Source organism: Phyllobates terribilis, unplaced genomic scaffold (assembly GCF_046119375.1).
Source record: "Phyllobates terribilis strain yellow unplaced genomic scaffold, ASM4611937v1 Scaffold_9__5_contigs__length_417890890, whole genome shotgun sequence".
In the NCBI taxonomy this organism is placed as follows: Eukaryota; Metazoa; Chordata; class Amphibia; order Anura; family Dendrobatidae; genus Phyllobates; species Phyllobates terribilis.
In genome coordinates, this window is record NW_027362769.1 from 259351344 (window position 1) to 259365030 (window position 13687).

The 13687-nt window shown below is 43.1% G+C and overlaps 1 protein-coding gene across 1 annotated transcript in view; it reads left to right on the plus strand.

Annotated features, from left to right (window-relative positions):
• GTF3C1 (general transcription factor IIIC subunit 1) overlaps positions 1 to 13687 on the plus strand; it is a 93069-nt gene that overhangs the window by 75072 nt on the left and 4310 nt on the right. Inside the window, exons 29-34 of the mRNA XM_073647805.1 lie at positions 267 to 360; positions 6149 to 6321; positions 6406 to 6690; positions 8040 to 8290; positions 10400 to 10674; positions 13341 to 13671. Of these exons, the coding sequence (XP_073503906.1) occupies positions 267 to 360; positions 6149 to 6321; positions 6406 to 6690; positions 8040 to 8290; positions 10400 to 10674; positions 13341 to 13671 (1409 nt within the window). The remainder of the gene's footprint in view (positions 1 to 266; positions 361 to 6148; positions 6322 to 6405; positions 6691 to 8039; positions 8291 to 10399; positions 10675 to 13340; positions 13672 to 13687) is intronic.

Consider the following 13687-nt stretch of genomic DNA (forward strand, 5'->3'; position numbering starts at 1 on the left):
GGGTTAGATTGGCCCTCCATTAGTACTCTCTGGGGTTAGATTGGCCCTCCATTAGTACTCTCTGGGGTTAGATTGGCCCTTATTGCTCTCTAGGGTTAGATTGGCCCTCCATTAGTACTCTCTGGGGTTAGATTGGCCCTCCATTAGTACACTCTGGGGCTCATCACCTCCTAGTGCACATTGCAGTACAGCTTTGCTTTGTTGTTTTTCTATCCAGTGCACTAATTAAAGTCATTCTATGCTGCTTTTTTTCCGTGTCTGTAAAGTGTGGAGGACATCCAGGTGTTGGTGTTACAGAACCTCATTTTAAGCACGCTGGCACTTTCTGACATGCAAATGAAGTCATTCCGATCTCTTCAAGTAAGTACAATATCTTCTGTTTCCAATTTAGCATCTTGCCAAATCCCTAAAGTGCATTAGCGTATCCCTAGAGTAGGAGGATGAGGATATTCGGCACATTTGCATTTGTAAAACCTGCCTTCTATACTTGCTTCTTCGTTTTCTCTGTAGACCCCATTTCAACTCATTTTGATGTCACATGTACATAACAGCCATTCAGTTCAGGACGTGGAGAGTAGAAGGGATGAGTATATTAGTGTCACGCCAGGTGTGAGAAAGACTTAGTGCAACGCAGAGGGAAAGGGAGCCCAGACTCTAGGGAAAGGGGGAAGTGGAGACCTTCTATTCTGGTCTAGTGTCACCCTGTCTCAACTACCGTCCCTATATTGCCTCTATATATATTAGTACAGACCAAAAGTTTGGACACACCTTCTCATTTAAAGATTTTTCTGTATTTTCATGAGTACATTCACACTGAAGGCATCAAAACTATGAATTAACACATGTGGAATTATATAGTTAACAAAAAAGTGTGAAACAACTGAAAATATGTCTTATATTCTAGGTTCTTCAAAGTAGCCACCTTTTGCTTTGATGACTGCTTTGCACACTCTTGGCATTCTCTTGATGAGCTTCAAGAGGTAGTCACCGGAAATGGTTTTCACTTCACAGGTGTGCCCTGTCAGGTTTAAGGCTGAGTTCACACGATGCGTATTTCATGCGTTTCCGCGGCGTTTTTGCAGTTGCGTAAACGCCGCGGAAACGCATGAAAAACGCATGGTAGAAGGGAAGCAATGTTCCCCAATGGAAATCCGCATGTGCTGTGCCCATGATGCGGATTTTTCCGCAGCGTGAACGCTGCGGTCAAAAATCCGCAGCATGTCAATTAATTTTGCGGAAACGCGGCGATTTCGCCGCCATTGACTTGCATTAGAACGCGCCAATTCCGCAAGACAGCATCTGTACTTGCGCTATTGGCGCGTTCTAATATGCGGATGGTACCCGAGTGTGGAGGAGAGGAGAGTCTCATCCACACCAGGTACCATTAAAAAAGCTGTAAAAAAAGAATAAAATAAAAAATAAATGTATTCTTACCTTCTGTCGGCCCGCGCACCGCTCCCGCTTGGTTCCCGGCACTTGCAGTGAGTTGTAGGACCTGCGCTGACGTCAGAGTCATGTGACGGGTCACGTGACGCTGACGTCGGCAGGTCTTTCAATTCAAAGTTGCCGGCAGCCAGGAACTTTGTAAAGCAGGACAGCGCGTGCCATCGGAGGTAAGTATATACATTCTCTCGGGTCACACTATATAAATCCATGCTGTTTGCATGGATTTATATAGTGTGACCTAGTTGTCAAGCACTTTCCAGGTGATGCTAAAATCGCCTGGAAAGCGCTTGTCAATCTGCATGCGGAAACGCATGTGAATCTGCATGTGGATCCGCATGTATTCTGCAGGAAAAACGCATGCACAATCTGCATGCGTTTTTTCTGCCAGGGAGATGCAGAAATGATGCAGAAATTTTCTGCTTCATTTCTGCATCGTGTGCACATACCCTAACAAGTGGGATTTCTTGCCTTATAAATGGGGTTGGGACCATCAGTTGTGTTGTGCAGAAGTCTGGTCAGCTGATAGTCCTACTGAATAGACTGTTAGAATTTGTATTATGGCAAGAAAAAGCAGCTAAGTAAAGAAAAACGAGTGGCCATCATTACTTTAAGAAATGAAGATCAGTCAGTCTGAAAAATTAGGCAAACTTTGAATGTGTCCCCAAGCGCAGTTGCAAAAACCATCAAGCGCTGCAAAGAAACTGAGGTGTGTCCAAACTTTTGGTCTCTACTGTATATATATATATATATATATATATAATATATATATATATATATATATATATATATATATACTGCTCAAAAAAATAAAGGGAACACTCAAATAACACATCCTAGAGCTGAATGAATGAAATATTCTCATTGAATACTTTGTTCTGTGCAAAGTTGAATGTGCTGACAACAAAATCACACAAAAATCATCAATGGAAATCAAATTTATTAACCAATGGAGGCCTGGATTTGGAGTCACCCCCCAAGATTAAAGTGGAAAAACACACTACAGGCTGATCCAACTTTGATGTAATGTCCTTAAAACAAGTCAAAATTAGGCTCAGTATTGTGTGTGGCCTCCACGTGCCTGTATGACCTCCCTACAACACCTGGGCATGCTCCTGATGAGGTTGCGGATGGTCTCCTGTGGGATCTCCTCCCAGACCTGGACTAAAGCATCCGCCAACTCCTGGACAGTCTGTGGTGCGACGCAACGTTGGTGGATGGAGCGAGACATTATGTCCCAGATGTGCTCAATCGGATTCAGGTCTGGGGAACGGGCGGGCCAGTCCATAGCTTCAATGCCTTCATCTTGCAGGAACTGCTGACACACTCCAGCCACATTAGGTCTGGCATTGTCCTGCATTAGGAAGAACCCAGGGCCAACCGCACCAGCATATGGTCTCACAAGGGGTCTGAGGATCTCATCTCGGTACTTAATGGCAGTCAGGCTACCTCTGGCGAGCACATGGAGGGCTGTGCGGGCCTCCAAAGAAATGCCACCCCACACCATTACTGACCCACTGCCAAACCAGTCATGCTGAAGGATGTTGCAGGCATCAGATCGCTCTCCACGGCGTCTCCAGACTCTGTCACGTCTGTCACATGTGCTCAGTATGAACTTGCTTTCATCTGTGAAGAGCACAGGGCGCCAGTGGCGACTTTGCCAATCCCCTGGTGTTCTGTAGCAAATGCCAAACGTCCTGCACGGTGTCGGGCTGTGAGCACAACCCCCATCTGTGGACGTCGAAGCCCTCATACCACCCTCATGGAGTCGGTTTCTAACCATTTTGCGCAGACACATGCACATTTGTGGCCTGCTGGAGGTCATTTTGCAGGGCTCTGGCAGTGCTCCTCCTGTTCCTCCTTGCACAAAGGCATGCTGCTGGGTTGTTGCCCGCCTACGGCCCCCTCCACGTCTCCTGGTGTACTGGCCTGTCTCCTGGTAGCTCCTCCAGCCTCTGGATACTACGCTGACAGACACAGCAAACCACTTTGCCACAGCTCGCATTGATGTGCCATCCTGGATGAGCTGCACTACCTGAGCAACTTCTGTGGGTTGTAGAGTCCGTCTCATGCTACCACAAGTGTGAAAGCACAACCAACATTCAAAAGTGACCAAAACATCAGCCAGAAAGCATTGGTACTGAGGTGTGGTCTGTGGCCCCCACCTGCAGAACCACTCCTTTATTGAGGGTGTCTTGATCATTGTCAATAATTTCCATCTATTGTCTATTCCATTTGCACAACAGCATGTGAAATTGATTGTCAGTCAGTGTTGCTTCCTAAGTGGACAGTTTGATTTCACAGAAGTTTGATTTACTTGGAGTTATATTCTGTTGTTTAAGTGTTCCCTTTATTTTTTTGAGCAGTGTATATAGTACAGTGCCAAAGATTTCACTTCTTACATTGCATGAGTGATATCTATTGTAAATTCTACAATATCTCAGAAACAGGCAAATCCTCTCAGTGCACAGTGCAGACCGGACAATATAGTCCTCCATACAGTATTATGGCACCACATAGTCCTCTTTTTAATATTATGGGCCCCATATATTGCTCCATACAGTATTATGTGCCCCATATATTGCTCCATACAGAATACTGTCCCCCATATAACGTTCCATGCAGAATACTGGCCCCCATATAATGCTCAATACAGGATGCTGGGCCCCCATATAACACTCCATACAGGATACTGGGCCCCCATATAATGCTCCATGCAGGCTGTACCCCCATATAATGCCTCATGCAGGATGTCACACCCCCCCTCCCCCATTATAATGCCCCATGCAGGATGTCACCTCCTAACCCCCCCCTTCCCATATAATACCCCATGCAGGATGTCACCTCTCCTTCCCTTCCCCCCCATATAATACCCCATGCAGGATGTCACCTCTCCTCCCCTTTCCCCCCATATAATGCCCCATGCAGGATGTCACCTCTCCTCCCCTTCCCCCTCATATAATGCCCCATGCAGGATGTCACCTCCCCCCACCCCATTTAATGCCCCACGTCTCCATACATTAAAAAAAAAAAATAAATCAAATACTCACCTCACTTCTCCTCACCGGCTGCCGCTGCTCAGCTCCGGACTCCTCAGGGTCGCCGGCGTCTTCCCGCTCTGCGCTATGACTGCTAAGGAGAGGGCGCGGTGGAAAGACGTCACCGCGCCTTCTGACCTGAGACGTCACTGTGCAGCAGCTGCGGAAGAGACAGGACCTGCTGCGGAGGCATGGGGAGAGGTAAGTATTGTGCCGACTGCCGGGGCCCTGAGCAAGCGGGGCGGGCTCAGGCACTGCTCTCCTTCGCTCATGGGTCCCATAGCGTGTGTGGGCCCCCCTTGCCTGCTCAGGGCCCCGGCACTTGCCTGGGTGCGCCGGGTGCTGACGCCGGGCCTGTCTTCAGCAATTGCCGCACACGTGCCTCGCCCTGTCTTTACTTGGCGTATGGCTAAGGCTAGGGATGGGAGGAGATGAGCACTAGTCTATCTCCATTAAAATCTATAGACAACAAGGGTAGACAAACAGGGGGAGAATGCTTAGCTTTAGATGACTCCAGACAACTGAGCCTCAAGCTCCAGAGAGGACAAAGTACTGCTCTTGCTAAGCCTTCACAAGTAGAAATGAATATAGTCGGCGACTCCCTCTCAGACACACCAGGTATATACAGGGTGATCCAAAAGTAGGTGGACAGAAAGTGTAATAAGGTTATGAAGGGGGAGATTTATCAAACACTAAATTGCAGCCGCCTGTCTGGATCATCCTCCAATAAACCATGAGTTAGATGTGGACGATAAGCTTTCCACCCAATAGATTTCAGGATTCGCATGATAAAAGCTCGTGATATTCCCAATTCCATAGAGGCTCTTCTGGTGGACTTTTTTGAACTCTGAACAAATGTTTCAGCCACAAGTTGTTTATTATCTTCTGTACAGACTGTTTTGGGTCGACCAGTTTTTGGAGCATTAAGGATTGAGCCAGTGGCATTGAATTTGACACGAATGCGGTAAATGGTTTGTCTCTTTGGGGCTTGAGTACCAAATGTTTCACCCCAATTTGCTCTAACGATTTCAGCATTTTGAGATTTCCAATACTCTGTTAAAATCCATTTTCTTTGATCTGTATTTAAATTATTTGCCATTATGTGTTATCTGAATTATCTGAAATGAAAACAGATTTGGGGGAGATCTATCTGTGAAAACTAGATCTGTGAAACTGGCTCCGTTGCCCTTAGCAACCAATCAGATTCCACCTTTCATTTTCCAAAGAGTCTGTGAGGAATGAAAAGTGGAATCTGATTGGTTGCTAAGGGCAACTGAGACAGTTTCACTTTACACCATGTTTGATAAATCTCCCCCTTCATAACCTTATTACACTTTGTGTCCACCTACTTTTGGACCACCCTGTATACACGCAGGCCAGAGAGCTAATTAGCAAGAGAGAGGTAGCCGCTCGGTCCTAAAGACAGCCTCTTATCTAAGAAGATGTCTGTAATGCCAAACGTAGAGATCTCCTGCAACCCACTGCAGGGCGACTGTCTGTCACCTCTGATACACACATGACAATTAGTTGGTTTTCACATTTTGGGTGCATCAATGGCTGAGATGTATTATTCCACCACGTTTGGTTTTACTTGCACGTGGTTTCACATGGAATAAGAAGGATTGTGGTATTCAGTGTTTTGGGGAATAATTTCTATTTCTTTGTAGACTTTTCGAATGTACAGACAGTATCGTGATGACATTCTGGGAAAGGCTTTTCAGGAGTTTCAGAAGAAGAGATTGGTCAATCGTCGTCGTGGAAATCATACATTAGGACCAAAGAAAAACCGCGCTTTACCGTTTGTGCCAATGTCCTTCCAGTTATCACAGGGTTACTACAGGTAGGACATGGAATAATTTCCTGCTAGTTCTTAGTATTCAGTGAACATTTTTTGGCTTATTGGTGTCTTTTTCTATTTCTGTAGGCTTTTTACTTGGCGCTTTCCATCTACAATTTGTACAGAATCCTTCCAGTTTTTGGAACAGCTAAATTCTTATGGAAATGCTGATCAAGTAGACACCTTCTCTTTTGGTGACCAGACAAATGAATCTCCAGCAGACATGCTGTTATTTTCTTTGGATGGCCCAGGCGGCCAATGTGTGACCTTTCTCTCTCTACTACTCCTGGGGTTTATATCTGTGAATGTGAAAATCCCTGACCAGATCGTAGTGGTGGACAGCACTTTAGTTGAGAATGAAGTCATGAAAAGGTAACTGATTTCTCTGTAGGTGCTGAGATCATCAAGGGAAATATTCTACGTTAGGTTACAGTTGGTTTTCTGCTGTCAGATTTATTGTTTAGGTCTGAATGTCCACATAATCAGGCAGTATTATGCTGGAAACAATGGCCAGATTTATGTATTTTTTGCTCTGCTTCATCCCTAAATTGATTTCCCCTTCTACAGCCCATGTGGGTGTCTCTTCCTTTATGCTGACAAGCACAGATACTGACCTGTGTATGATTTCCCATTTCCCTCCCTGTATAGTACGCTGTCTACAAGCTTTCCTCCCTTTCTCCCTCTGATACTAGAGAGCCCATGTGATTTGCTTACCCTGAAGTCTTAGATGCTTTCCCCTCTCTACACTCTGATCTGCCATATGCATTCTTCCCTTTGTCCTAATTGCTCTCACTAAGGGCACAGTCAGATGGCCATATAAATTGGAGCAATACCGTAACGCAGTGCACGGACATGCGGGCGGCTCACTGGACCTGATTGTGACAGTTTCATATATTTCTATGCAGCTGTCAAGCTTGGGACCGCTAGCCAGTCTGTGCACTGTGTTACGATCTCGCTCCGATTTATACAGCTCTCTGACTGCGCCCTAAGGCTGTGTGCCCATTATGCGTTTTTCAAGCGTTTTTGCTGCAGAATTTCAGCAGCGTAAACGCTTGCAAAACGCTTGGTAATCCGTGCCCCATGATCCCCAATGAAAATCTGCATGTTCTGTGCCCATGCTGCGGAATTTTCCGCAGCTTATTTTCCTTGCAGAAAAATCCGCAGCATGTCCATTATTTGTGCATTTCTGCATGCGGATTTGAGGTCTCAATGCATTTGAAAAACGCAAGTCAAATCCGCATGTAAAAACACGTGTAAAATCCGCAAGCGTTTTTACTGCCAAGAACATGCAGAAACGCTGCAGAAATTTTCTGCTTCATTTCTGCATCGTGGGCACATAGCCTAAGACTCAGAGAAGGGAGAGGAATAGCAGGGAAACCATAAAGCCAGTAACAGTATGCAGTCGTTTCTATGTCAGCAGCAGGATAACCACCTATTTAAAGGAATTGCACAGCCTCTACAGGAACAAAATGGTCATAAGTTTTTAAGGAAGGATATTTGAAAACCTGTAAAATTTTGCCTTCAGGAAGCGTAGCAAAAAAAATAAAGTGCAAATGCGGCCAAAGTATTTAAAGTAATTTTTATCCTATCAATCTAGTGTGGATATGAAATGTTATATATTTGTGTGTAAATTTTGTGTTTCTTTTAATGTGTTTTGTAACATGTTTTTTTTTCCTGTTGCCACATAACCTTTTCATAATCCTTTTCAAATTTTGCTGCAGCCTTGGAAAAGAAGGACTGGATGAAGAAGATTTTGATGATGAAGATGACGACAGTTTGGGAAACAAACCGAAGATAGAAGTGAAGGCGCGTCAGGCGTCTCATACTAACTATCTGCTGATGAGAGGTTATTGCGCCCCTGGAATCGTCAGCTTAAGGAACCTGAACCCAAATGACAGTGTGGTTGTCAATTCTTGTCATGTACGGATAAAACTAAGGAACACTCCTCTGAGCGGAAGGTTAAAATGTTCTGGTAAGAGATCTACAATGGAGGCAGAATTCGGTCTGTTTCTGTAGTAGACATTAGATCTGATTTTGAAAATCCCTGAAAAATCACAACGTGCAAGTGGGGAAAAGGAAGTCCAATTATAAAGCAACTTCACATTGGGAGCACAGATCCACTTTATTTTGTTCATGGCAATTTTCTTGGAGGTCAATGTAACCCCACCACTGATTGCCAGTTTTCTGTGTACACTCTGCATAGGCAGAAAGTTACCAATCAGTGGTGGGGGCGGGGTTATACAGAGCTCAGCATTCAGAGAACTGCTAGATCTGCAGCAGAGAAAACTGATTTTCTCAACAGTGCGCAAAGCAGCCCAGTAAGTGACCTATCACTGAAATCAGGGTCACTGTCCCTACATCAAGCTGCCATCGGATTACATATCAAAAACCTGCTGACAGATTCCCTTTAAAATTGTCCTACAAATAGCCGTGCACATGTTGGAGGCATGCATATTATTGGACCTGGAACATTCTTGTATGGCTACAAATCACATCCATGTTTGTTTTTTATTAGTAGCTGTGTCTTTACTTTTTAATCCCTTAGTGACTAAACCAAACTTTTCAAATCTAATGCGTCCCTTTGTGGTAATAATGCTGTAATGTTACTACATATCCCAGTGATTCTGAGATTGTTTTTTTCATGACAAATTGTACTTTGTTAGTGGGAAATTTTATATCGATATGTTTTGTGCTTATAAAAAATATTGGAAATTTTAAGAAAAGTTTCAAAAATTTGCAATTTTTAAACTTATTTTTAAAACAGATAGTTATACTACACGAAAAAGTTAATAAATAACATTATTCGTATTCCCCGCTTTACTTCAGCATCATTTCCCCGGACTTCTATTATTTTCTTTGGTTGTTAGAAGGGTTGAAAAGTTTAGCAGTAATTTTGCTTTTTTTTTTCAAAGAAATTTACAAAACTTTTATATTTTTTAGAGACCCAATAAGTTTTAAGTGACTGAGGAGCTTGTATGTTGGACAACCAACAAAAGCGATACCTTTGTCAAAACAACACCCATTAAAGTATCTAACACTGATGTAAGGTAGTTTGTTAACCATTCAGTTGCTTCACAAGAATTAATGTAAAGTGAAATTAACACTTTTTTTTCCACTAAAATGTTGCCTGTCACATTTTACCTCGCACACCAAACCTAACAGTAACCATTCGGACCACACAATCATGATCTCTGGTGCCAATGGGGTTAAAGAAGGAGCCCTTCTCCTTCTGTTAACCATCCAGATGCCCCTGTTGCTATTGATAGTAGCATCCAGGGGTCAACACCGATCGTGGCCAATACAGCGGCTGTCAGCTGTAGTGTACAATCATATACTATAGCTGACACCCTACTGCATCAGCCATGATTGGTGTTGACAGCGACCATGGCCGTTTTACCCCTTAGATGCTGCTGGCATCTAGATAGCTAACAGAGTGTGGGGCGCCCTCTTTAACCCCATCAGTACACTGAGATCCTGGCTGTGTGGTCCTGATGGTGGCCATGACAATCCAAGGACAAGTAACGGCCTTAGAGTCTGCTGGCTATAGTGGCCTGTTCAGACGTTAGTAACATTTTAGTGGTAAAAATATCATTTTTCAACCCTGTCATTCCACTTTTTTGTTAATTCCTAAAAAAAAACAAAAAAAAACACCTGAAGGGTTAATAAACTACCTGACAGAAGTTTTGAATACGTTGGGGAGCGCTGTTTTTAAAATGGTATCACTTTTGGGGGTTTTCCAATATGTAGGACCCCCCAAAGTCACTTCAAAACTGAATAGGTCCCTAAAAAAAAAAAAAAATTTTGTAAATTTCCTTGAAAAATTGCTGCTACATTTTTAAACTTTGTAACATACAAGCAAAAAAAATGTAATTTTACAAATTGTGCTGCTGTAAGGTGGACATGGGGTAGATGTATTTTATTAACTATTTGTGCAGTATAACTATGCGGATTAAAGGTATAAACACAGTTTGAGAATTGCTAATTTTTTGAAATTTTTGCCAAATGCCCGATTCATTCATTTATATAAAGTTTGCTTCAGATGGAAAAAAATATATATATATTTGTTTTTTTTTCTTCCTAGGTTCCTTTAGTGATTTTTTTGCGGACATGCCTTCACTGCCTCCTCTTTTCACTGAGCTTGTAAACACCAAAGATCAGAACGTCGCCACGTTCATAAGTCAGTGTACAAATAGCCAGGGCTACACACAAGAAGACATAGACTCGGTGCTGGAAATCTTAGCTGCCATTGAAGCCGGTTCACATTTTGGCATGCAGGTATCAGATATCGGAGAAAGATTTGTCAAATATGAAGATCTAGAAAACGGAAGGACTAAATCTTTACAGCAGTACATGCAGGTAAGACATGAGGGTGTGATCAGAGCTCCCCATGGTCCACAACGTGAGGAGGAAAGTGACATTTATTCTCTTCTCTGTATGTCCACACCTAATGGTAGGCTTGGGTGATTAATCTAATTAACTTTATTAATACACCCTTTCTCGTCCTCAAGACGTGTGGAGCAGGCTGATCGGCTTATTCTGTGTAGTCATTACCTATTATCCTGTATACTATCTGATCTTATGTAGTCACAGTATTGCAGATTATCTTGTATATAACAGCTTATTTTCTATGGCCATAGTATATTGTATGCCAGTCACATATTCTCCTGTATGCAGTATACTATGTGCACAGACATCAGATGGTATATGCATAGTAATATGTGACTGGTACCTCATTATGATCTGTGTTCGTTGTTGTAGAGGCCAAGTGTACATTAGTGTCTTCTCCGCCTTACCCTAGTTTATTTTTGAGTCTCTTTTCTTATTACTTTCTCTACCTGTGTCATCCCTACTAGGGGTTATGGGGCCACAATAGGCTGCTTGGAGAGGCAAGACTAATACACATTAGATTAACGTTGGCTACACCTTTCCTATACAATGTATGGGGGCCTCTCAATTCCCCCGAAAAATAACATCAGGTAAACTAAGAAACTGGTTCAGTGAATTCCAAACAAAGATTAGCATGATTTAAGACATTCCCTTTTGTGAAAAAAAAATTAAATTGAGATTAAAATTGAAAATCAATTGTAAGTTCTAAAAAAAATGTAGATTTTTACTTTTACGTCATATTGACCAACCCTAAAGTTACCAGTTAAAGAGGTATTTTTTAATAATCTTAATAATCTTTATTTTTATATAGCGCTAACATATTCCGCAGCGCTTTACATACATTATCATCACTGTCCCCATCGGGGCTCACAATCTAGATTCCCTATCAGTATGTCTTTGGAGTGTGGGAGGAAACCGGAGAACCCGGAGGAAACCCACGCAAACACGGGGAGAACATACAAACTCCTTGCAGATGTTGTCCTTGGTGGGATTTGAACCCAGGACCCCAGCGCTGCAAGGCTGCAGTGCTAACCACTGAGTGAACGTGCCGTATTTTCAAGTTGTCTCTTGAGCAGCTCAGAGCAGTGCGGTCTCCTTGCTTCCTGGTTGATTGCGGGGCGGCTGCTCCTTCTTCTTGAGTGACTGTTTCGGTGAGCAGCTTCATTCTGCTCCTACACAGTTAGCCGTCTATCAGTGCTTGTTCTGAGTCTTTATATTTACATATAGAGATAACAGGGCCTTTGTGCAAAAACAGGGCTCATGAAAGTGGGAGCCATGATTAGGAGACCTGCGGTGGAAACTTCTGATGAGATGCTAAGTTGGGGAGCAGCTGTATAGAAATCAACGGGCTTGAGAGAGCTGACTAGTATGTTAGTAGCTAACCCCTTTCCTGGAATGTAACTACTGTGCACACTGGGCAGGCCCTGGTGGTCAAGCTCCATTGAAACCAATTGTACACTATGAAAGATAAAAGCGAAGACCGCAGATAAAAAAAAGTTAGTCAATTGAAAAGTTGTTTATTTTCCTGCTGTTAAAGCAACCACTCCAGCGGTTTTTATTTTTTAATTACACCGCCCAAATTGTACCATGAATGGAAGTTCCCTGCCCCTAGTGTTATACTTACAAGCCGCTGTCTTCAGCTGTTCCCGGCGTCACTCCGGTCCCACGCCGCTATCTTGTGATCGCAACTCCTGATTGACCGGAAGTCAGAGGTAATAGTCACAAGATCTCAATGGAAGTTTATGAGGGCCTCGTTCTACTTCTTATAGAGTTACATTGCTGGGTAAGCTGGAGGTGACTACTCAAACACTGGAGCAATCCAGCAGATAACAAACTTCAGAAGAGAACCGGAGTGGCGCCGATAAGAAGACTGTGGCTGGTAAATATAATAGTAGGGGCTGGGAACTTATATTAGTGGCACCACTCCAGCACTGAAATAATAATTAACCTGCTGGAGTGGTGTTTTAATAACTTTCGTACACCCCTTTTATGCTGAATTTTTATATGGAAACTAGAACATGAATGGGTTTGGCGCACCCAGAGAGACTTTATAAAGAAGTTACCTAATAATGCAGCATGTCCCAGATAAAAAACGTAATTGACACATTTCAACCTTACGGTTCTTACCGCTCATAGCCATCATGAGTAAAAACCATCCCGGCCATAAACCCGTGAGCTAAGTTAGTTTTCTCTGGGACGGGCTGCATTATTAGGTGGAATATATGCATCTCTGTGTCATTTGTGAAGTCTTCCTGGTTCCGACTTTGGACTTTGTTCTATATATTCAGGATATTGTTTCGTGTGCACTAACTGAAGACAGACAAGCGGACTTAAGAGTCTTGTTTGTCAAGTTATGTTTTAATTGATTTTATGCTTTAATCTATGATTGTGGGCTATAACAAGTTAATTAGGCCAATCAGATCTGCCATTCGGGAGTCTTGGAAAGATGGGAGATGATCACTTTGAAAGCTTTAATGGTGCCATATTGGTTGTTGCCCAGTCATTCCAGGAATATTAATATTGCAAAAATGGTCAGACTTAAAAAGTTGACAGACAACTTGGTGAAGATGCTCATTAGAAAAAGTTACTAATACTGTACGTTCACAATTAACTTTTCAATTTGTGCGATCCTTTAGGATCTTTTAACATATAGACAAGTGCTACAAGTTGGAGGAGAGTATGTTAGACTGGTAGCCACGGGTCACGCTGATCCATGGGTTCTGCACTCGTACAACCTGAAGGAGCAAGACAAGACCCTTCTAAATAAAGACTCTGAGTGCCCAGAAGTGGCACAGCAAGTGTCTGAAGACCAGGCCGATAGTGATAGAAGTATTAATGAGCCGCCAAGAAAGAAAGAACTTTTAGAGATTGTGGACTCTGAGAACTCAAATGATGCAGAAAACACTGCGGTTTCTGAGGAGCCAAGAGCTTCTGACTGTGACATCTTCACTCCAAAAATGGATGCAGGTAAGAACTTGGGAAG